General features: G+C 39.4%; 1 protein-coding gene across 3 annotated transcripts in view; it reads right to left on the minus strand.

Moving 5' to 3' along the window:
* LOC138821387 (platelet-derived growth factor D) overlaps positions 1 to 25,134 on the minus strand; it is a 172,937-nt gene that overhangs the window by 17,296 nt on the left and 130,507 nt on the right. For all 3 annotated transcript variants that reach the window (XM_070013581.1, XM_070013582.1, XM_070013580.1), the window contains 2 exons: positions 7,622 to 7,684; positions 5,398 to 5,596 (listed from right to left, as the gene is read on the minus strand). In XM_070013581.1, the coding sequence (XP_069869682.1) occupies positions 5,398 to 5,596; positions 7,622 to 7,684 (262 nt within the window). The remainder of the gene's footprint in view (positions 1 to 5,397; positions 5,597 to 7,621; positions 7,685 to 25,134) is intronic.

The raw sequence follows: 25,134 nt of genomic DNA on the forward strand, positions 1-25,134 counted from the left end.
GCCTTAGAGTTACACCATCTAACCATTTAGAGGCTACACATTATTATTAATTAATTTCAAACATTATTGTTGGTAATTAGAGTCAAAATATTTATTACATCCAGTTGTAGAATGTTGAATTTTTTTAAAAAGAGAAGTACTGTTATTTTGGGCATTATATAGCTTCAATGGACAATTCTTTGAAAATTTTGTGGGGTCTTGTTTGTTTTGTAGAACTGGGGTCTGAACTCAAGGCCTCACACTTGCTAGACAGGTTCCCTACCACATGAGCCTTTGTCAATCTTTTTGGCCTTAGTTGTTGTTGTTGTTATTATTATTATTATTTTGTCAATTGTGGGCCTGACTCTGGGCTTGGGCGCTGTCCCTCAGCTCTTCAGGTCAAGGCTAACGCTCTACCACTTGAGTCACAGCACCACTTCCAGCTTTTTCTGCTTATGTGGTTCTGGGGAGTCGAACCCAGGGCCTCATGCATGCAAGGCAAGCACTCTACCACGGAGCCACCTTCCCAGCCCCTTTTAGTTATTAAAGTACAGCCTCACATTTATGCCCTGGCTGGCCTGGCCTGGACTGCAGTCCTCCTGTTTACCCTTTCCGCGTGTCTGGAATGACAGGCATGCACTCACACACTCCAGCTTTTTATTGATTGAAATAATACCTCACAAACTTTCAGCCTAGACTCATCTCAAAACTGCAAGCCGCTCAGTCTCAGCCTCTGGACAAGCCAGGATCACATACATATTTTTATTAACAGTTTAAAGTGATTAGTGTGACTCAGTAATTTTACTCTTTTATTTTTCCTGCCAGTCCTAGGGCTTGAACTCAGGGCCTGGGCAATGTCCCAGAATCTCTTTGTGCTCAAAGCTAGTACTCTACCATTTGAACCACAGAACATCTTCTGGCTTTTTCTGGGTAGTTTACTGGAGATAAGAGTCTCACTTTTTCTGCCCCCCACCGGCTTCAAACTGTGATCCTCAGACCTCAGCCTCCTGAGTAGCAAAGATGACAGGCGTGAGCCACAGGCATCCAGTGATTTTGCTCATATTTAATCACAAACCTTAAACTGTGAAATCAGCCTTCCTCCCCATTAGTGTTGGATTTTTCTATGGCAAATGTGTTATCATCTATAGTCAAGTTCTCTTGGAAGAAGCAAAGTACTAAATTTCCGTTACATTGTTACTCTCCATAAATCTCTCAGCTAATGTTCAGTATGGTTGGCTCAGGGGTGATTACTTCATGATAAATGTTGAGTTACGTGTTATGAACTGGATGAACTATATGTTCTCCCTCAAGTTCATACTATATACTTTCAAAGAGTTATAGTTTAAACTTAGTTAAATTACAGTGGTCATACCATGAGTTAGGTGGTAATTACGCAACTTCTAGCAAGAACATCCATATAATTTTACATAATTTTGTACAAATTTGTCGTATTCAATATTATACTCCTTAGAAAAATAAATAAAAATTGAACTTAAAGGATTTTTTTCCTTTTATTATGAATCTTTGATGTTGAAAGCATGAAGCTGAAATGAATATAGAAACTGAGTTTAGGAACTGTTGTTATCTACAGACTTTGATTGTACACACTCCCCTTTCCCCCTACTCTCCAGGAAACTGATAGCTGGATATACTTATTTGTCGTATTATCTTTAACTCAGAAGCTTTTACAGACAAGTTTGAGCTTCTCTGCTACTTCTGAATTTTAAAAAAAGACCATCTCTGGTCCTTGAATAATCTGTCTTTCTCTCATCTCCTCAATTTCTACTGTCCCCTTGCTTCTCATTTTTAACTCTCCTCTTGAGGAGAACTAAAAACTCACACCACCTATTCTCCCTTGCACCAAGGAAAAAGCAGAAGCATATAAACGATTTCTGGCTTGTGATGTAAGCTCTTCAGCCAGTTTATCTGTGCTTTAGGGTTCATAAAATCATGCGCCTTATCTATTCATATTTAACTATATTCTTTTGATTCTTGATCCTTGGAAAAATACCCCCTTTTGATCTGTCTGGACAAGCCAGAGGAAAGTATGTTCAATAGATTAACAAATGAAAATAATTTTTCTATACAGACTCATTCACCTATCAGCATGCAGATGATGTGTTAGAGATCATTTATTTAGAGATCTTTTAAAGTTTATGCTTCTCTGATGCCTAACAGTTTCCATTAGCCCTGATTTTCTGTTTTCAGTCTTTAGTTGCTGTTACCTTCTTCAAATATCGGGCTACAAGCCATATGTCCATGTTTTCAAGTTCCAAAAGAGAAAACAGCGGCTGAAATATCAAACCTGATTTATCTTGCCTTTGTGAAACATCCGGGTAGCTTACCCGCAGTAGAGAGACAAACAATTAAACCAGTGCATTTATACAAGTACAGGACTATGGGGACTTGACAGTGAGTAGAAATGGTACGAATCTGTTTCTGAGATTAAGAAATAGAACCTAAGCCAACAGAGGGGAGAGATGATGTTTACTTTGTTACAAACATCAAGTAGAATGTCACCTGGAATGCTCTTCAAAGGTTATTTCAGAAACCCTCTCTCTTTTGTTGGTTGTGAAGCTTGAATTCAGGAACGCTTTTCTCGAGCTTTCCAGCTCAAGTCTAGCATCCTACCACGTTGAGCCACAGCTCCACTTCTAGTTTTCTGGTGATTATTTGGAGATAAGAGTCTCATGGACTTTCCTGCTTGGGCTGGCTTCAAACTGAGATCCTGAGACCTCAGCCTCCTGAGTAGCTAGGATTATAGGTATGAACCTTCAGTGCCCTGCCAAAGACATTCTTAATATAGCCATTTTCCTTGGTCACGCAGTGGGCTTCTGTAAACTTTAGAGATATACCAAGCTTGGGGGGTGGTTAGCTCAGTGGCATATGCAAGACCCTGGGTTTGATCCTGAGCACTGTAAGACAGGCGGACAGACTGACTGAAACTTTACAATTGCAGGATTAATACCTTCCATGCTACAAATATTAGCTGAACACTCAAAATATATTTGAAACGGTGTCTAATGCTAGAGATACAGAATGAACAATCTAAGCCAGAGGCTACTTCAAAAAGTAAAAATGTAAATACCATTAATGTCTCAGCCCTACTTCCCAAAGATCCCGAATCAAAGTATCTAGGTGTCTGTAGATTTCCAATGTTCTCATGTCATTAAATATCTAGTTGGAATTAAGACCCAACTTAGAACATCCTGGAGCACATATTCCCTAAAAGAAAGCACAGGGGTAGAATAACAGTACGGCTGGGCCTAGGGTGCTCCTAACTCTGCCTGAGGTATGGGTGTACCACAGAGACAGGACAAGGCATGAGGAGGCTCCAGCACAGCATCCGTGCTGGGCTATTTCAGAACTGCACACGGTCACAGATTGCTAACGATTCTTACACAGGTCATATGGCAGGTGCTCTTGGGAGTTCCATGAACAACCCCCAGAGTGAGTACTGCTACACACACACACACACACACACACACACACACACACACAATGAGGAGACAAAGACTTAGGATCAACTGACTTTCAAAACACAAAACTTGAAGGTTAAGTTTTGAATACGGGCTTCCTGTTTCTAACACAACAGGGAAAATTGACTTCAGTAATTTTTAAGTTTTAGTATTTCCAGAAAAGAGATGCCAAGGAAAGCCACTGTCATGACTAATGCTAACTTGAGGGTTTAGAATTTGTTGCTTGTTTGTCCAGTATCAATTTTAGTATTTTCCTGGAGTTGACAAAATGTGAATATTTGACTTCCTTTCAAGTTGACCTGGTAGAGACCTAAATTCAGCAATGCCTTACAGGAAAGCAATTTCTTCTTTGAACCAAATCCAACTTGAGCCCTGAGGAGGTTAATTTTGAGCGCTGGTGACCTGGAGATGGCTGGTCTCAGTAACGTCAGGGCCTCCGTGACCCCTTTGTCCTCCCTTAGCTGTACATTCTAAGTGTACAAAATTTATGACCTAAGCCACAAGCAGACGGCCCAGGGAGAAGTCTATTAATTAGTCATTTGAGCTCAACATTTCCACTGGTTGTGCTAAAGCAGCCTACATTCAGCTATTTGTAAAGCACTCTTGATATTATGAAATGTGGGAAACAGGCATAACTTAGCTAACTGCCTTCCCAACTGTGGAGGAGAGCCAGCCTTGGAGGCTTGCTGGAGAAAGGTTAGTAACGAAGCTTAGCCAATGATTTGAGGTCTGCATTCAAATAGATACTCTCAGCCTAAGAATGTATCATCCTGATGCATTCCTCTGATATTTATTTATTTTTATTGTGAAAATACCGTACAGAGGGGTTACAATTACTTGACCAAGGCAATGAGTATAGTTCCTATCAAGCATGGTTGCCTACGCCTTTGTTTCCCCTTCCCATCCCTTCCCATCTACCCCTCCCTTCCCTGCCCCTTCTTCTCCCCACCCCCCCACCCCGCGCCAAAGTTGTTAAGTTCATTTTTCAACATAACTTCTTGTACATTTCATTATTGCAATGGGTCCACCTGTATCCCTATTTAAACAATTTGTTTTTTCCCTTCCCCTCCACAAATTACACCAACATCAAATACAGTGAAAGCAGGGGTTATACCGTGGGGGAGGGACATACAAAGCAATAAAGAAATCATCTTATAAATATGTTACAAACAATAGCAAGAAAAAAAACCATTTGAGTCAAGAGTTTCAGTCTTACTGTTTCCCCTCATGATGTTTTCTGTCTTGCATTTTCCTCTCAATGTATTTTCTCCCAAACTTTCAGTTAAACACACACTCTTGTACGCTCCAAACTGTGCCATGCCTAACTTTCCTCTCCACTGGGACATGTGCCTCCCAAGCCCAGGAACCACCCAGAAACCAAGTGCATAAAAGATTTGGATTAAAAGATAATGTAAAATGAACAACAAATGGGAAAATCTGAACCCTTGCCAGAGTCTTGTAACTTCTAACCAAGGTCAATACTGACAGTCATGGACTCAGCCGACTGTCATGTCTATCCGAGAGGCACAGCCCACACTGCACAAGCACAAGGGCTGTAGGCCAAGAACCTAGACTCTCATTTCTCCCACTGTTAACTAGCCAGGCAGCTTTGAACAAGTTAGTTATCCTCTGACTTTGGTTCCCTCTGTTATCGGGGCTAATAATGCTTTGTTTGCCAAGAAGATAAGGAGCCGGTCCAGGTGCTTTCATGACCTCTCCACACATACTGTGACAGATTGGACCAAATCTTCCTTTGTCATATGCAGATGACAAAGCCTGGGTTCCATATAGAGATGAATTTGAAAGTGCTGTGGAACATATTGTGGTAACAGATTGACAGTAATGATCTGATTTGAGTGAATCAAACGTATCATACTGCCAATCTTTATTATTACTGTTGACACTACTTACACAGAACCACCGAGCCTCTGTTTCTTACCTTTTGACTTCCGGCCATAGTAGAGCCTGCCTCGATATTGAGGAAGGTCCACATATAAGTTCTCAAGATCTTCTTGCCACGACTCTGGGTTGAAGTACTTGAGCACATCTTCCACAGTATCAAACTGTGCGACTGTTTTGTCCAGAGCATCCGCAGTGAGATTGGGGTCCGTTACTGATGGGGAGTTATAGGATACCCCCTAAGAGTGACATACAGCTCAGTGTACTCAGAAAAAGCAAGTCAAACAACTATACGCAGACTTCTGATTACAAGACATCACCCGGGTAAATACAATGCAAAAGCAATCTGACATTGTCTGGCCATATTCCTAAATAGGAGCAATTAATTAATAAAAGATTAGACAACCTATTTTGGAAGTCAAAGCCATGCAGACCATCAAACTTTCAGTCCATCTAAACTGAAATCATTAAAAAAGATATAGGCTGAGTGGAAATATGAAAATGAACTCCTCTCATTTCCTGGCGTAAGGTCCCAGATCATTCATCTATCAACTAATAATGGTGAGAATTAAAATTCTGAACTTCTTCCAAGCATGTTTGGAGAATTCAATCCATTCTCGCACATAGCCTCTGTGTTCCCATTTATAGGTCACCTCGCATTGCAGATGTTGTTTGAACAGTGTTTAACTCTACTCTGGAGACATTTTGATAAAATTTGGCACTTTAACCAACTTATTTACTGTCAACAAGGATAATTAGCCATGAAGCTGGCTCTCTTGACTTAAGAGTGCATGATTCACATGGGAAGCATATTAAAAGAAAAAAAGCCTGCCTGTTGCTAGTGATCCCAGTTGCCATTAAAATAGTCTTAGAATATTCTTTCAGTGGGGAGCATGGCACCATTGAAATAGTGGAAAGGATTATATATTTTGCCATGGAAATAAACCCCAGTAAGGTTTCCAAGCACTTACCTCACTAACCCTTGCACAATCTAGAAGTAAATGAGCCATGATTCAAACATCTCTGTAAAAATTCATGACCCATTAAGAAGGAAATAGAGAGCACATAGTCTCAAATGATTTCTAAATGTCATTAAAGAAATTGCCAAACAAATAAGATCCCCCCCCAAGGGCAAATATCTCCTATCACTAAGAAAAGAATGGAAATTAATGAAAACTTACTTTTCCAAAACCTAACTGCAGAATCCTATTGAGAAATAAATAATATACATTTATAGAGCCTCAGATTGCAAAGCTCACGAGTGAGAATGTCACTCCTGGACTGTGCTTTCTCCATTTAACCAGCCAAAGTCCAGAGATAAGTAAGTGACTCCAAGATCACTTGTTCTTACAGGGATGTGCCCTCTTCAGCCCCAAAGCCCAAAAGCATTAATTTAATCTACCACTGGTATAACATAAGGGATAGTTTTCATATAGGCTCTGCAGGGGAGGGAAGTAAGAAAAGATGGAAGTAGGGGAACAGGATGGAGGCATGGTAGAATGATTAATGTGTCTACCCAGGTGCCTTTCCCTTCCCTCTCCTCCCTTCCCCTAGAAATCATACATCTAATTTTCAGCCAACCTTGTCAGAATAAGTAAACACCTCATCCTGACTTAACTTTTCTTTGATGCCATCTACATTACCAACATGAATCTATGTTATATTCTGCACAGTTGTAACCAGATAATTATTTATCTGGCCATGTGTTCTATGTCAGGTATTCCTGAAGAGTTTAGGAATTTAATTATAGTACAAGCCATGATAAATGCGTCATCCTCTACAGTCCTTGGTGATAATGACATAGCTGCAGCCATATTTGTTCTTTTTGTTCTTGATAGGCCAGCTCTGTGATCTGTCTCTCTCACTCACGCTATCTTCCTCTAAACTCCGAGGTTTTTCAAGTTGTGGAAGTCCTTTGAAAATGCACAAGTTAACAGCTTTTTGTGGGATATTCAGGAAGTGATTTTCAATTTGCTCACTTGAACGAGAACCAATGAATCAGTTCCCTACGTTGCAAAGTCCTTTTGTGGGAATGCTCTGCTGTGTAACTGACAAATACATAAACCTTCTGTCTAGCCCAAGTTCCTACCATGGGATACTGGTAATTCCTTAAAATTATTCTGAAACACAGGCTGTGTCATATAATCCCCCATAACCTGAAAGAAATGGACAGATTCATCATGTTTGAGATCTGGTCCTTCAGAGGCTGATCTTGGCTATTCTGTCAGTTTGATTCACTGGTAATGGTATCATAAATTACTTACGGAGATAGGGCTTGTGACTGATTCCCAGTTGTTCTCTGAGGCTGCTACCGGTTGGAAATCTTTCTAGAAGGAAAAGAAACATGGAAGTTAGTCAATCATCTGTTCAACTCATCATGCAGATTCTTCCAAATAAGTGATAGCAGAAATTGGGCTAGCATTCTTTTTGAACAGGTTACCAGTTGTCTTAAGCATCTCTCTTTAACAACCATGCTCACTTCATTCCAGACCTGGACCACTGCAGGCTAAGAGAGCTGTTTGAAATTTAACTTGGCCATCTACTGATGTGTGACCTCGGGCGACCTCCTTATCTGTTCAAAGTCATTGCCTTCCTCATCTGTCACATGCTGGGATGTTTAAATTACAGGGCTGTTTCAAGAACCGAATGCACTAATTATGTAATTATAACTGGCACTTAATACAGAACTTCGTACAGAGTAATAATAACAATTATCATTATTGATGTCCTTTTGGTTTCAAGTAGATTTTATATCATGTTCAATGCTGCCTTCTGTTACTCCACAATATGGGTAATCTTTTCAAAGATAAAACTAACTTCCGAAGGCTGTTCCTGATTCTATCAAACAATGTCAGGAAGACTGGCAGGAGGAAGAAAGTGCCTGTGGTGGTGAAAAAGTCTAGCCATTTGATGCATCCAGTGAAGAATAGAGCTGGCAAAGTCATCTCAGACTAGCTGAGAGCTGAAAGGATTTGAGATAGCCGTAGACCTCACAGAAAGAAATTTCTTCCTAAAGGCAAACCTGTCTCCATTATGTATGTGACTTTCATGATAATCACTCCAGTTAAAAAACTTAATGAGGAGGAGAGCTGATTCTACTTTTTTTAAAAAACAGGTCACAGATGGCTTCTTGTCCTTGCTAAAATAAATTACCTTGGTCAATTTTTCACAGCCTGGCCAGTGAGTTGTAGATATTTTGTGATGATACAGAGAAATAATGAGCACTCAAATCTGACAGCTTATTTACCCAAGTATACTCATGAAATATGAACTACGTATCAGCTCTAAATTTCATTACCATTTTGAGGAGCTAGAAGAGCATTCGTTAATTGCTCATGATGAGACTGGTTTATATATAAATGCCTGTTTTGAAGAAAATTTGAGCTGTTTTCCAAGAGAGCACAGAGTGGGGTTCATGGAATGAACCTGTATTTAAAACCAGCTATCCACCATGATTCTCACTCAACCTCAGGGAAATACCGTCTTCGTACTCTGCAAGAAAGAGTGTATGAAAAGGGCTATGATTCCCACACTGGAGGGTGCGAGTGAACAATACAGGCTGGCATTTGTGTATCTTCAAAAGGAGGATAAGCAGGTGAGACTGGGGTGGAGGCAAAGGAGCCAGTGCTTTTCCTTGTCTAAGTATCAGTGGGAGGAGGATACATGGCAGGTGTATTAGTGCATTTCCCATCACTGTGATAAAACACCTGAAGGTGAGTGAGAGGGAGAGATCTCATTATCATGACACCAGAAGCCACAGGGTTGGGACCCTAGAAGAACTACATTACCCTAGTGTCCTAATGATCCTACACTAGGCCCCGTCATTTGAAGGTTCTATTAATGCTGCCACATGGAGGATCAAACATCAAACATATGAGCCATTGTGTTTCACACAGTATACACACAAATCACTGTACCAGGTACCATAATGGCACAAGAAACTCCTAGGTCATACAATTTTCATTTCACTTGTTCATATACTATTTGTTAATTACTTTCAATTTCAGAGGCTACTTTCTAAGCTGAGATTGAATCACAAGGAAATAAGAAGCTACTTCTTCTTCAAGGATTTCAAAATGTAAACCAATTATTAAAAAGCAGACTCAATAAACCCATGCAGATGCCCAGATACCAGCCTTATCAGTATAATGGAAGTTGGTACACAACTGTACCTGGAGAAGGGATGGGGTTGGGAAATTTTTGTGATTTTTTAAAAAAATCTTTTTATTTTATTTTATTGTAAAGATGCTTTAAAAATTTTGTTTTTGAGTAAAGTCTTGGAAGCACATGTTTAATCATGGGAAAAGTGGAGGAAAAGAAAGTTGTTTAGAAAATGTGAGAAGAAACAAGTTCCCAGAGATGATTGTGAATCCTGTTAAACATTCTCCTATGTGAGAATGGACCTCATGAGCAAGATTGGAACTGTGGTCCTCATATCACTGTAGCTGGCTTGGAGAATGTTTGCCTGGGGAAGTAAAGATGGAACCATGTTCAAGGTGGGAGTCAACCCAACCATAGACAAGGCATGGAGACAAGTCTTAATGAAAATACTGTGAGAACATCCTCTAAAGGACATTGTTACTGCAATACTCACTATAAACCATGACATGAGGCAAAAATATGTATTTTGAGTATTAAAAACTTATGTGTAAGTACCCAGACAAATGTCACACAAAGCAAATCTAGCTTCTTCACTGATTGACTACCACAATACTAGCCAGAAACTTTAATAGAAACAAATGATGAAGGGTGTCATTAAATCCCAAGTAAAAATATAACTTTATCTTCACTTAGTAGCATGAATATTAGACTTTTAAAAGAAGCTGTCTTTCTTTTATGTTACTTCACATCTCGCCATTCTTTATAAATGACATATTTAAAAGGATCTTATAGAAATAATATTCCTTATGACACCAAGGTTTTAGCTCTAAAAGAAACTCAACATAGGAAGGAAATGTAACAATTTAATTCTAAATATATCTTCAGTGTGATCACCTCTCACTCTTTCTACTGTAGCTTTCCAAGTCCAAAAATAGCAGCATTTTCTCCAGTCCCCTATTAGCTTTTACCCTAAAGTCCACATTCCTCACGGCAGCTAGAATCATCTTTTGTATCCTTAAATGAAATCATTTCTGTCTTCTCCTTAAAAGTCTCCAATACCTTTCCATTGTTCTGTGTCTCTCCTTGTAAGGGCTGACTACTACCTGCTTCTGTAGCTTCATCTTCTGGTATCAGGCTTTGATTCGACATTCTACATTTCCACCAATTCCATATGGCTGGACTGGCCGCCTTCTCTCAAATATTGTGCTCCGCTTTTGCTCACCTTAGGGTTAACCCCATGCTATTCCCTTCCTCAAATGTTCCAAGGATTGGCTCCTCATAATTTTTTCTTCAAATATCTAGAGAATTTCCCTTGAGCATTCCACTTAAAATAGCCACATAGTTGATCACTTTATCTACTTAACTGCTTAATTTTATAAAGTTATTCTCTGAAAGGATCTTTTGTTTCTTTGATTATTTCTTTTCCCATTGAGGAGGCAGAGACATTGTTCCCTTGTTTTCTTCTGTAACTCAAGTTCCTAGCTGGGCTTTTGGTACACACTCTAAATTCTCTACTTTCCAGTGTACATACAAGAATGGTCCGAGTCCATTCTGATGGATTGATGCCTATATCCTATTGTGTTATATAATTTAAATATCACCCTGGTTAGACTGCTTACTTTTTCAAGCTCCATGTTACTGAAAGACAATATTTCCTTTTTCATGGGTGCTTTTAACAAAGCAGTGTCCTTACCACTGCTTTAAGACAAACAATGAACAATGAATAATCATTTCAAATAAGTGAAAACATTCCAGCATATAAAGAACACATTTGCTGTTAAAGGAAACTCACATGCTCTGTAAGTCATGTCCAATTTTTTGAAGGAGAGACTCTTGGCTAAGAATTTGGTGTGTGCCTAGTTATTGATTCCCTTATCTGATGCTCTAGTACTACAGAACCTTCCATCCTAAGATAAAGGAACTGATGCTTGCATCTAGGGGATCTTTAAAACTGTGGTATTGTGTATCTTACTGCACTTTATAGATGGCACCCTGGGAGTTGAGTGATTTTCCTAGACAGGTGAGCCATCTGAAGCTGAGAGGCACATGAATTGTCCAAAGTAATTATCACTGGGATCAGGACTAGAGCTCCTAGCTTCTGGGCATCTTGTAGTCCTATGGTTTTTTTTTTTTTTCAATCCAGCAAATAATGTTATATAACATTATATAATTGTAGGCATCTTAGCCCACATTGCCTTATTCTAATAAGAACTAATTTGAATCACTAAGTAATTTCTTAACTTACATGTTCACATTAAACTAGTTAACTATATTTTTGGCAATTAGAATCCCTATTTGGTATGTTAGAATGAAATCCACTCTCTCATTCTCTGTATTTTACTATTTGGAATAGTTTTGAACCTATACATATGAGTCTCAGGATGCATAGTTTGGTTTATATGAGAAAAGTCTGATGTACTAGAAAATTAGGGAGGTATCTAAAAATAAAATCTTGAAGTAGTACATGAAAATAAAGATAAATATATGAGTCTAGTGAAGAGCCTTCTTAAGCACAAATGCTATGTCAGAAAATAAAAAAGTCAAAACATCTTGCATATATAAACATGTTGTATAAATCTTAATGATACCAAAACCAAAATTTAAAAATACCCTGCAACAGATATAACAGGAAATAAGTAACATGACTAAAATAAAATGAGCTCCTATAGATCAAAAGGCAACGGAAGTGTTCTATATTATATAGTTTTACTAGGAAAATGTATCTATCAATCTGTCTGTCAAAATTGATGTTAACACTGAATGATAATTTTATTATCTTTTTGTTTCTATGTCCTAAAAGTGTCATAATGAATATATTTTAATATGAAAATGGTAAAATTTTAAAGCAGCAATTAAAAGTGTATGTTATCACATTTAGAGCCTTTTGTTATTATATTATGTATTAAATGGTGTCACCCATGTATTACCTATTGGAAAATAAAAGCCTCCTCATAAAAATGCTAGTCATCAATTATCCAAAGAGAGAATATAAAATATTCTAGAACAATGACCCTTGGCTCCATCTAATGCACCAATGTTTTTTAATGTCTTTAAAAACCACCATGAACTCAAGGTTAGACAGGTACCAGTTTGTCAGGCTCTATTTGACTACAATTTATTCCCACAGACTGAGAGATGATAAAATAAGTAGCATTTTAGTATATTGGTAATGAATGTTTTCAATAATCAACTCTGCTGGTAAAGATTCAGATGCAAATGAAAATGTTCATTTTCATAAGGGAAATCTCCAGACATCCCTTCCTTGCTGTTGGTTCCTTGGGCCTATCTGAGGGAACAGGTGGAACAGACAAAAAAAAACCCACCGGAGCAAGTCAGCACATGTTTAACCATGAGTGCCTCAATGGATGTCCAAGGGGATCCCTCCCTTGTTCTTTGACAGCAGAACCAGGGACTCCTGTCTTTGGAGACAGCTGCTGCAGGGGCAACATCCGGAACATTTGGGATGATTAGCTGTACCACCTGTTCGTGGGTCTCACAGAGGGTGGCTGTTCATTTTTATCCTAGGTGATTATGCTGCATTTGAGTAGATGAGCCATAAACTATTCATTGCTAGAGGGATGTATTCTATCATCACTTAAAACATAGACATTACTTGAAAAACTGTTTAAACCTTCAACCAAAACAATCTAAGCTCATGCTTAGAGGTGTTTCTTTTGCAATTTGAAATATAAAGGTTGTTTGGATTCATAAGATAATATTTAACAAATACACTGTTAACACTATTCTTCAGTGATCTCTTGGTCTGTTCATGACCCATTCAAGGAAATTCAAGTAACTATGTGTGTGAGCCTGTGCCCTGGTCATTTCTTAGAGGAGATTCATTAGATCAAGGCTTAGTCTCTGAACTGTCCTACTGTCTATATGGGTAGAATAAAGCCAGTGTTTAGAAACACAAGATCAGACTCTGATTTAACCAAACTCTTATTTTGTTACTGCTACATCATCAATCAAGCTCTTCTATTAATAATATGAGAATGGTCTTGGCAGGAGGCCGAATAGTTTTGCCAAAATATTTAATGCAAAGATAACAAGAGTCCAAGTTAATCTGAGTAACCAAACTCAAAGTCATATTCAAATGTAAAGAATCTGCCAGTAAAATGTAATAAATTGTGATTCTTAGACTAGAAACTTAGGTATGAGTCATGTTATTGGGAAAATATCATTAAATAAGTATCTTTAATGATAATTTCTTTCATAAATAAGACATGCTTATAGATTTTCACTGGTTTGAGTTAATTCTTATCATATGTATAATTTTATCATGTATAATTACTAACAATAAAGTACAATATTTTAACCTACAACTTCTAGGATTCATCAACTAATCGATGCTAATGTTGATTTATTTATTTAGGGTCCAGTCATGGGGCCTGAACTCTGGGCCTGGGCGCTGTCCCTCAGCTCTTCAGCTCAAGGCTAGCACTCTGATACTTGAGACACAGCGCCACTTCTAGCTTTTTTCTTTGTGCTTATGTGGTGCTGAGGAATCGAACACAGGGCCTCATGTATGCAAGGCAAGCGCTCTACCACTGAGCCACCTTCCCAGCCCTTGATTTATTTTTTGTGGTACTGGGGTTTGAATTTAGGGCTTTGTGCTTACCAAGCAGGCTCTCTACACCTTCAGCCATCCCTCCCCCAGCCCTTTTTCTTTAGTTATTATTCACACAGGCCTCAGTTCATGTCTAAGTCAGCCAGTACTGTGGTCACCCTATATGTCTTTCTCATTTAGCGGGGATTACTAACTTGACCACAAGGGTCAGCTTTTCTTGGTTGAGATAGGATCTCCAGAATTTTTTTTTCCCTTAGGCTGGCTCAAATAATGATTTTCCTGGTTGCTGCCTCCTGGGTAGCTGGGATACAGACATGAGTCACTGTGCCTAGCCTAAGCTATTGTTGGAAATTTGTCACTACAGCTTTGAGGAGACATTTGATATCTGGTAGTTTCTTATTGCTTGAGACTGAACTTAGTCATTAGCTAAGATTATGGCAAATGCTAGCTCCTTGTATAAAGAAGAAATTTTCCTCCACAAAGCTGAGAAGAGGTCATTAGAAGGGCCACAGGAACAATACTTGAAGGCTAAAGGAGTGTTTTCAGGTAGAGAGAGGGTATCTATTTAAATGAGAAAATAAAAATGCTATGTAGTTATTGCTTATGCGCCACAGAAGAAAATAAAGGTCCTAGTGAGGAGAGATGGATGGACACGAAGTTTGGTTAACATCTACCTTTGCCATATGATGAAGTCCTATTATGGGTTGTGCAGGGAAATTAGCAAAAGACAACCACCCTAACATCTTCGATCACACGTGCAATCACACGTCTCTACAATATTGAAATGGTTGGTCAGTTACCTAGAATTGAGAGAACTCTATTTTGCAGCAATGGGTTCTACATGTGGACATGGAATTTTTGTTGGGCTATGTAGAAAACCCTTTCTGTATGTTTTCTCACTCATCATTCCCTATAGTAGCTTTAAAAGACAAGAAGGTGGAGAGATAGAATGCTTAAATGATTTTTTCCTCATGAAAGTGAGCCTGATTATTAAGAATCTCCACAGATAGCAGTGCCTGAGGCTGATTCTACTCTGTCAGCTTTGCTGAACTCTTCTCCTTGTCATTTGTAAGGAATCTATTTTATAGGACAAACAAATCCCCCTTGATTTGTGTTAAGTACATGCTTTCCTAAATTTCTTAGCTGAATTTCAAAATGAACATGTGGTTCAGTTCACCAGAAGCCTGAAAATGATTAAAGATTGTACTTTTGATAAGAAGAAGCTACTCTTAAAGCCTATTTACCCTACCAAGCTAAAATGGATGGGCGAGGAAATTATTCTGCTAACTTAGGAAAATTACAAGTTTATAATGGAAAGAAGATGAAATACTGGCCTGGATTACTCATGTTTTCATTTCCTTGAAATTTTATTTCCTAAGCATAATGCCTGGTACTTAATAAGCACTCTTTTCGCTTTGCATGCTTAATTTTTATTACTGAATTTGAGAAAAGAAACCTTTTCTTTTTTTGGGGGGTGTGGGTAGGGATACAATGCTAGGGATTGAACTCAGGGCCTTCCTTGTTCATGCTAGGCAAGTGCTATGCCACTGAGCTATACTCCTAGCCCCAGGAAATCCTGTTTCATGACCAGAATTCAGCAAACCCTGTCATGACTGTGCTGAAATTCATACTCCTAAGAACAGTTAAATTTCTTCATACTTGAGTGATGTTATATAAACAGATTACCCTTGATGTGGCCAAAAGCTAGCTACATTATTAAAACTAACATTAGAGAAAATGGAAATTACAAACAGTATGAAGATTAAGGCCAGTTACCAAAATCCCTTAGCTAAAATCATTATCTCCATAAACTCCAGTTATTCCATTGCTAATTAAAACTTGTAAGATTTGACTTTAAAGAGAAAATACCACTTGAAGTCCAAAAACAACAAAAACCTAATAAACATAGCATGCATAGTTCCCAGAAGAAAAGGATTTATTAAATGTTACTCAGGCTAAGTGAAACTTTCCTAAGGTAAAAGGGAAAGCCTTGTAAGGGAATCATGAGGGGAGCCAACCACAAAGCATTCCAGTACAATTTCGTTCTTTATACAAATGAATGCTGAAAAAGCAGAGCACTGTGTCCTCTACACGTTCATTCCTACCCTCACATCCATCCATCAGAGCTGGCACCCAGCACAACTGTCATTGGCACTGCAGGCTGAACACTCAACAGCTCTGTGAATATGCTAGAACCACCTAAATGACATCAGCAGTTCATTTAAAGTACTTTCGCTTGATCTGGTCATTTTCCTTAGGAGATTTCTAGATGTGGTTAAATTAGCGACATAGTGAATATAAAGTTCGAAAGGAACATAAAACATTCAGAACCTTGGACCTCACTCCTCTGGTCACAGGTGAGACTACTATGTTTGTGACCTCAATGTTCTTGGGTCCATTTCCCACTCAACTAGCAAAGAATCCAAGCCCTTGCCCAGTTTCAGATCTCAAAAGCAGGCTTGGACTTTGGTCCATTAGCTTGAGCTTGTTGGAGCTGAGCACAAAGCACAGCTCAGGTCTTATTCTGATAAGAGCTGGTTTATCTTGGCACTGTTACCAAACTCTACGGTTAAGACCAGTGACAGAGACCTCCAGGGAGCAAATGTGACTCAACCCACGTAACTTCCTCATCTCTCATGGATAAACAACTCAAAAATCTGCTTCTGAATAGGCTAACGGGCTGTTAAGTGAGTCTATACTTGGAATCCTAATAGTACGTGTTTTGGGGTGTTGAAAATTCCCTTTTACTTTTAGTTATCATCAGGTACCAGTAGCTTCCTGTTCTTTTGCCTGTCATTGTATTAGTGATTCTTATCAGCAGGTGTATGCTATGCTTTGCATAGCAAAAATTAAAACCCTCATTTGGTTCTTCTTTGCTTCTTCCTACACTTTTTTCATACTATCCCATGCTATGAACTTAAGAGAATGCAAATTCACTGCTGTATTCATCTAAGCCCAATATAATTACAAAGATAATTTTGCTGCCAACAAAAAAGTAGAGTGCATCTCAAACACAGTAGGAAAATACTCTAGGGTTGGACCAAACTATTGCTTCTCTGTACTAGATCAGGACCTTCCAGAGTGGACTGTGTTGTTTCAAAGGCCCATGGATTGACTGAGATGTTTCTTGGACAGTTTTTATTGTCTTCTTCTTCTTTCCTTTTTTTCTTTCCTTTTTCTTGTTCTCTTTTTCCTTCTCCTTGACAGCCTCATGTCTGGCTTGTAAACATTTCTTTTTCTGGTGATCCTTTTTTAAGAATAGGGTCTGACTTGCTCAGCTAGTTTGCTTGTACTCTTTCCCTTAAGCCATGCCTACAGCTTGGGTTTTTGCTTATTGTTTAGAGATGGAATCTCATGGACTTTTCTCTTCTAGCTGGCTTTGAACGATGATTCTGTGATCATCATTCATGATCTCAGCCTCTTGAGTAGCTAGGATTATGGGCATGATCACTGGCACTTTGCTTTTATCCATTTCTGTATGTTCAGTATAGTCTAGTAGCTGGAAGAGATCATGCAAATAATCAGTTAAAAAGTTTTGTTCACTATTTAAGATTCTTGAGTGACCAAAGTATGTCTCTTGACAAGGCAATGGATGATGCATAGATACACAGGAAGGAGAGATTCCTGGGGGAATGCAGTATCTTAAGTTAGTTCTGTTTCCCCACTCATCATTCTCTTTTACCTGCACAAATTTTATGTCCTTAATGGTTTATCATTATCTCAACGACTTTGTGTACCTATAAAAAAAAAGTCGAAATTTATTTTTACAGTTCTGGTGACTGAAGTTGAAGATCAGAATGTCCGTACGATTGAGTTTGGTTGAGGATTCTCTTCCTGGTTTGTGAATAGACAGCTGGCCATGGCAGGGAGGCATCCTTTCTCTGGGCCTTTTCTCACAGATACATCCTAAAAGGGGGCTCCCTTCTCATGCCATAAACGTCTACTGAAGGCCCTATAGGTAAATACCATAAGATTCATTCATTTCTGAACTTGTTTCCACGTGTGTGTCAGTTCATTAGAATGTAAGATCTTTGAGAATGGGGTGTTTTTAGCTTTCTCACAGCTACAACAGGATCTGCTACCAAAAATTCAATTAAGTACGTCAGTGATATAAAAAGGACTCATTGGATTACTGTGAAGACCAAATGAGATGACTTCATTTGAAGCCATAGCTCATTAACTGTGATACTGTTGGTGTGAATAAACATCTGTGAATAAATAAATAAATAATCCAAACTTATAGAAATAAGTGCTCTGTTGGGCCCACAAGCAAAGTACTGTAGATCTACTCAGGAAATAATGACTTAACCCATTAACAGAGGCTGGTATTGACAGTTGAATGATATTCAGGGATTTTAGCAGTTTGGAGGGCAGGAAGGTGAAGAGGAGAATGTGCATATGTGTGTCATGTGCTCAAAAGACAAGGAAGAAACTGAGGCTGACAAGACAGGAATAGGGCAGATTACTAGGCTTGGCTTTGTTGTGAAGTGGACCCTGAGATGGGGCCCAAGCTGGTATGATTCCATTTTGAGCTTTGCTTTGGTTTTAGGGATTTTAGACTCGACAGGCTACTTCCCCGAATGAAAAAAATGCATCTGGTCCCCCTCCCCCTAATAACCTAACACACCCTTGATTGTTGAGTTAAAGTTGTAATCTGGCTCAAACTGGTGATACCTCTTGCTTACAGTAAACCCCACCTTTTGTTTATGGTAAACTCCGCCTTTTGCCCACCAAGAGGTAGACTCCACCTTACCCGCTCAATTTGCATGCCATTTTAAACCAAGGTGATAGGCTGGTTTAAACAGCCATTACAGACAAACTGTAACCTCATTGGCCACTTGGGTGTGTTCTGGCATAACTGTACAGTCCTTTGTGTGTGTTACCATCCCATTGGGCTCAACCTCATGGATTTTGCCCTTAAAAACCAATGTACGTGGGCAGCTCCGGGTTGCAGTATCAGCTCCCGAGCCTGTGCTGCAGCCCTGACCGGTCAGTGGAGGAACCTTCTCAATAAAGTTGCTTCTTTGTTAACAACTTTGTTGTGGTGGGCTCTGTCACTCTGGACACGCCTGCCTGAGTAGGGGTCTTCCTACTACAGCTGTTCCTATTTCTTTCCACTCATTTAACATATTTATGGAATTGTATTATTTCTAATTATATGTTTGAAGGTGTTGAGGACAAAAGAAATAATCTCCAGGTCACTGATGTCATGGCCCTCTTCTTGACCATCCTTTGCTGCACAGAGGAAGCCAATCATTCTCAAGTGTTGTCCGTGTCACTGGAAGATCCAGGGCCTGTAGCCCAGGTCTCCGAAATACAACACTGCAGAGCATGTTCACATTAGGGAACTAGTTATTTAATACAGCCGCATTGTCCACTTATGCATTCATTTGTTGCATTAAAATACACCACCAAAAATGACTGGAGGATGGAAGGGAAGGAGGAATGGACAGAGGAAGGGAAGGAGAGAAGGAAGGGGAGAAAGAGAAAGGGAGGATGGGAGGGAGGGAAGAAAGAGTAAGGAAGGAATGAAAACTAAGGACATCTTTATCATTTTGATTGTGGTGAACTTAAATCAGATAATGGATTTCCTAGAATACAAACAGTAAACCACAGACAGTTATTCTGAGGCCTGAGAGAAGGAGAAAATGCTGAAGACAACAAATGCAGTGCCCTTGGTTTAAGAAAATGTTTTTGAAATGTCCATAATCTCAGGCAATCTAGATTTAGGAGTCAGTCTTTATTTTGGTAATCAAATCCTTGAAATGATAATAACGTTTTCCACTCGAGTACATTTAGTCCTTTCTATCCCTCAGCAGGGTACAAAATTACCTTTTTTTCTTCAAAGAAGAGTGCAAAGGTTTCCCTGATCAGAGAATGCAGTAGATGAGAATTCCTTAAGTACTTTATGATGACCCCTGAGGTTGGTCAGCAGGAACTGAATTGGTAGGATTACTAGAAGCTATAGCTCAGCCTAGCAGGGATCATAAAGATGCTTGAATACATAAGGCCCTGGATAGTTTTCATCAGAAGATCTCTAAGTACAAGCCAACAAAAGCAAATCCCATGCCTTTAAATGAGGAGCAGAGAAGATAGAAGCACTCACTGTCACTCACCTGGCTGAACCAGGACCGCCTCAGCTTTGCTTGGTAGGAGACACTGATAATGAAGGAGTTAAAGCATTTTTTTTAAAGTGGCTTTTGGGGGGCAGAACATTCAGAAACAAATTCTACTGACTGTGACTTTAGACAAGGATAACTCTATGCTTGAGATTTCTGGTGTGTAAATGGAGAAAACAGCTTTTTTTCCCAACAGATTTGAAGATCAGGTAACTTGTGAAACTAACCCAGAAAAATCCTCAAGACCACTTCTCAACAGTGGCTTCACGTAATGGTGTGTACCTATGCCTATTATTCTAAACTCTGTGGGAGGCTGGAATTGGGAGGGTTGCAATTCTAGTCCAGCCCAGTAGAAAAGTCCACAATACTCCATCTAAGGGAAGAAACTGAGCAACTGATTGCCTGTCTAACAATTGTAAGACTCTGAGTTCTAACACCATACTAACCAAACCAAACCAAACCAATACCAGAGGCCTCAATCCAGACACTGAATTCCAGTCCACAAGCTCTGTCTACATTCATCTGTGAGAAGCCAGAGGAACATCCTAACAATTAAGATTCCTCTTTACCAGCCATGTTCAAAGCATTATTTTAAAAGCAATAATGAACATATAATGCATTACTACATTATCTTTCCTTTTCCATAGAAGACTAAGTTACAGTTCACACAGCAATATTTTATTATCATCAGAAGTGGTCAGCAAGGTGGCACTCGAAACTGTCTTAAATCCAACTGCTGTGTATAATGCTCTCTTGAATTGTATTCAAATTAGATGCCAAGTTTTGCACAGCTTGCTATGTACTTCCATATAAATGGAATACTTATGTACAGTTATAATAATGTAATCGGAGTTGAAACCCTTGTCTCCATACAGACAAGAATTCAGCAGCTGTAAGGGAGAGGCTGGATAAAGTCAATGGCCCAGTTCCTACCCCTCTGTGCTCAAATTCTAACCTCAGGCCTCTCAGTCTTAATGTGACAGTCCTTGCCCTGGAGAGGTCTTCAGTGAACTCCTGTCAGAATGATTGACAGGCTCATAGGAGTACTTTTCAGCCAAAGAAACACCTGCATTGAGCAAAATAGAAAAGCATGACCCTCCACTGAATTCTTGATGTCCAGCTCAGGGGCTGGGAAGTTCCTTCACTGAGAAGACTGCCCAGGAAGCGGTGGCCACATGTCCGGCTGCTCTCAGTTCCTCAGCAAGCTGATACCCTGAGCGCCCCGGCCAGGAGCATTCACCCATCCTCAGAGCGAAGCAGGAAAACATCATGAGCTGTCTCATCATGAACGACACAGACAACTAGGCCATAACACTTAGTGTTAAAACAAAGCCAAAAACTAGTTAGCTCAGCTCAAAGCCCTCTAATTAGAATCACTTTGTCTCCAGCTCTGTGTGGGAAGCCTCCTGATGTGTTATGGAGGAGAGGATAAAGGACTAAATGGAAAAGGAGAGAAGAAAGATAGTTCAGAAGAAGTAATAGTGGATTTAACCAGTGTTAAGTGATGCTGAGTTAGGGTACATAGACACTTGGTACTTCCTGTGGTTTTTATTTGTTTTTGCTCATTTTTCCTCAAATAGGTCTAGACAACCACTACAGATATGTTCAGCCTGATGCATATATTGGATTTTATCAGCATAAATAAAAGAAAAACACCCCCAATAATCCTGTGTGGACAGTGGAAGATACTATCTTATTTTAAGAGCCACAGCAGCAACAAAACACCATAAACTTTAAAAGAAGATAAGAATATAAGGTAACAAGAATCTCTGCTCTCAAGAGAACACTGCATTATCTTCTGCCAACTTGGTAGTTTACTGATGGAATCTGAAGCTGATGATTTATTGTAAATGGTAAAGAATATTGCTTTTGGGAGCTCTTTTATCCTGGACTCCATATTCTCCACAAAAATAAACAGGAAACTTTAAATTGGATTTCTGACAGTGCTTGAGTGTTTTCAGTCTGAAATCTATTAAGTAGATTAATTTTAAAATGGGGCACCATAACCACAATATTACTTCTGAGATGCTACTGATTTGTTTTGTGATGCCTTTCCACCCCCCCTGAATCGTTACAGTCATAACCCCAACATCCTTGGAGCCTTCACTGATGGATGGCTCTCCATTTTTCTGGTAGAACTAAGGCTTCATTCCCATCAGAAAACAGGAAAGTAAGACCTCTCTCTCCAAGATACCGAATGAGAGCCTCTTCTCTGCTAGGCAGAACAAACACAGAAGTGAGCAACCTCCTTCCAGCTTCATTCCGGTACTTATAAACCTTGGAAATTTGTAATAGGTGGTGTATTCATCCAAGAGTTATGAAAGGAATGCCACTCAAAGGTGGCCAACACTACCATTTCACATGCATTCTTTTAGAGATATTGCAGGCATCACAGGTATCTCATAGGTAGTCATTTCTTCGGAAACGTAGGTCACTCACTTACCATGCATGCATTCACTTCGTGTTGTTGCAGCTACCAAAGTCCAGATTTCTTCCCTGTGTTCACTAAACATTATGGCATCTGGGCTTTTAAATTTGTTTCTGTCTCTTGCTGCCATTAATCTGATGGTGTTAGGGTCCATGCCTTTGGTTTGCAGGTTCTCTTTTGACTCAAATATATTCTTCACATACTCTAGCAATTCGCTCTTGACCTGAGATCTTAAATGCAGTCCACTCTAGATCAAACCTTGCATGTGCCTGTATGCTTGTGAATTCTGCTCTGCCATTCCTCCCCTCCACCCCACCAAACCCTTCACCAATCCCACTGGGCTCCATGCTTGGAGAGCTCGCAGTCCATCATGAGAGCCTTCTCTTACCACTGTTCTCCAGGTGTTTCGCTCTGCTGTTGTGGCCACCCTGCAGAAGCCCTGGAGCAACCTCATCCCCAGCACGTGGACAACTCACCTCAACTCCTGAGAAGGAAGTTACAAGCCCAGCACACTATGTTGCCTCTCTTTCCTGAGTCTTTACCTCTACTTTTGCTTGTTTGTCTCTTCCAGTTTTAGAAAATTGTTTACATCTAGACCTTCAAAAGTATATCCTTGATTCTAATCTTCTCTCCAGGCAGTGTTTCAAAAAGAAAAAGAAATGGTAGCCCCTTTGTGTTTGCATTTTGAAGTACTTCACTCTTCTTGTTGGCTGCAATCCTGAGTCAGTCTTTATCCCCTAGCCGCATGGTTTTTACTCCCCTAGGCTGATGGAAAAACTCATTAAGATCTGTAACAGCCTCTGAATGGCCAAAGCCAGTGAATCCCTCCTAGACATTGCTTTATGTGACCTTTGTCTCATATTTAACATCCTTGATGACTCCCTGGTTGACCATCTCTCCATTTGGCTTTTGTGATATTATGTTCTGCTGATCTTTCTCTCTTTCCCCCTCCCTACCCCCCATTACCTCTTCAACTATTTCTTCTCTGTATTCATTTCTTTTAATGCATTTTCAAGTAATGTCTACAAGGAATTCTGAGGCTCCATACTTGGCACCTGAGTCGATTCATTGAGTACTTTGGCTTGTACAATTATTTATACATGAGTGAATGCTGACTCTACATTCTAGGCCAGGAAATGTTTGTTGAGAAGCAGATTATTCTGCCAAATTCCCTCTGGCTGCTTTTTCCCACTGGATGTCTTATAAGCTCCCAAAACCCAAAGTGTCCAACATGTTACTTATCAATTTTCCAACAAAACCTGCTCCTTCCCTTGTGTCCCCTTTCCTAGAGAAATACCATCACATTCATCTGTGGGTGTGGGATACACCAGCAGTCATGCAGAAACATCCTCCAATTGGTCACTAAATCCATCCCATTATACTTTCTTAATCCTTAAAACCCATGTCCTCAAACCTACGTCTTGACCCAAGTTTATCACATCTCTTCTGGATTGCTCTGAAAGTTTGCTAAGTGGTCTATGTTCATTCTTGGCTCACTGCTATCTCTTCTCCATTGACTGGCTGTTATTGATCTTCAAAAGCCAAAGTGAAGCAGAAAGCAATAAACTATCCATCTACAGCCCAAATTCCTCAAAGGATTTGAATCGTCTTAGTCCTTTGATAAATGCATTAAAATCTCCATAATCTGGCTCTTGTCTTGTTCCCTAATACCATGTCCATGCAGACACTTAGTCCATAGTATTTCAGAATGATTTCATAGGTTAATAACATTCTTAAATTTATACAGGCTGTTTTCTTTTGCAGGGCACTTTCTCCTAGCTCTTTCCCATTCTGCTACTAACTCTTTCTCATTAGTTAGAACACAAATGCAATCACTTCCTTTGATGAGCATCATTAGGTATGATAAAGATGTTCCCTTCCTCTATGGGACATTGAGATTTTTTATACTTTTTACAGAGGGAAGAAAGGACAATACTCTGGTCTGAACTCAGGGCACTGTGCTTACAAGGCAGGTGCTCTACTATTTCAGTTACACCTCAAGCCACTTTTGCTCTGATTAATTTTAAGGTGCAGTTTTATTTTATTTTATGTTTTGGGCTGGGCCAGCTTGTACTCAATCCTTTATTTAAGCTTCTTACATAGCTGGGATGAAAACTCTGTGCCACAGAGGTCATATTTTCCTGTTGATTTAGGCCTTATGAGCTTTGGTGCCTGGCTTGGAACCATGATTCTCATCTCTTAGCCTCCTAAGAATATGGAACTAAGTATGAGCCACAGGTGCCCAGACAAGACTTTTATAGCTCTTCAGTAACTTTCAAGCTACATTTTTTGACAACACTTTTATTAGTATGAACTAGCTATAGGGGAGGATTCATTGTGATATTTTCTTATAAGCATGCAATTTATCCTGATCAAATTTAGTCCTACTATTACTTTTCCTCATTCGCCACCATCAATTCTTAAAACAATGTTGATTTTATACATATACTTTGAACACATATAGAATATCTGACCATATGTGCTCCATTTTCCCTCTCTATTGTTCTTCCTCCCTCCCACTGATACCCAGTCTCCCCAAAGAGTCTGTTGTACTTTCCT

The sequence above is a fragment of the Dipodomys merriami genome, unplaced genomic scaffold, assembly GCF_024711535.1.
Source record: "Dipodomys merriami isolate MVZ:Mamm:240054 unplaced genomic scaffold, mDipMer1.0.p SCAF_91, whole genome shotgun sequence".
NCBI classification, from domain to species: domain Eukaryota; kingdom Metazoa; phylum Chordata; class Mammalia; order Rodentia; family Heteromyidae; genus Dipodomys; species Dipodomys merriami.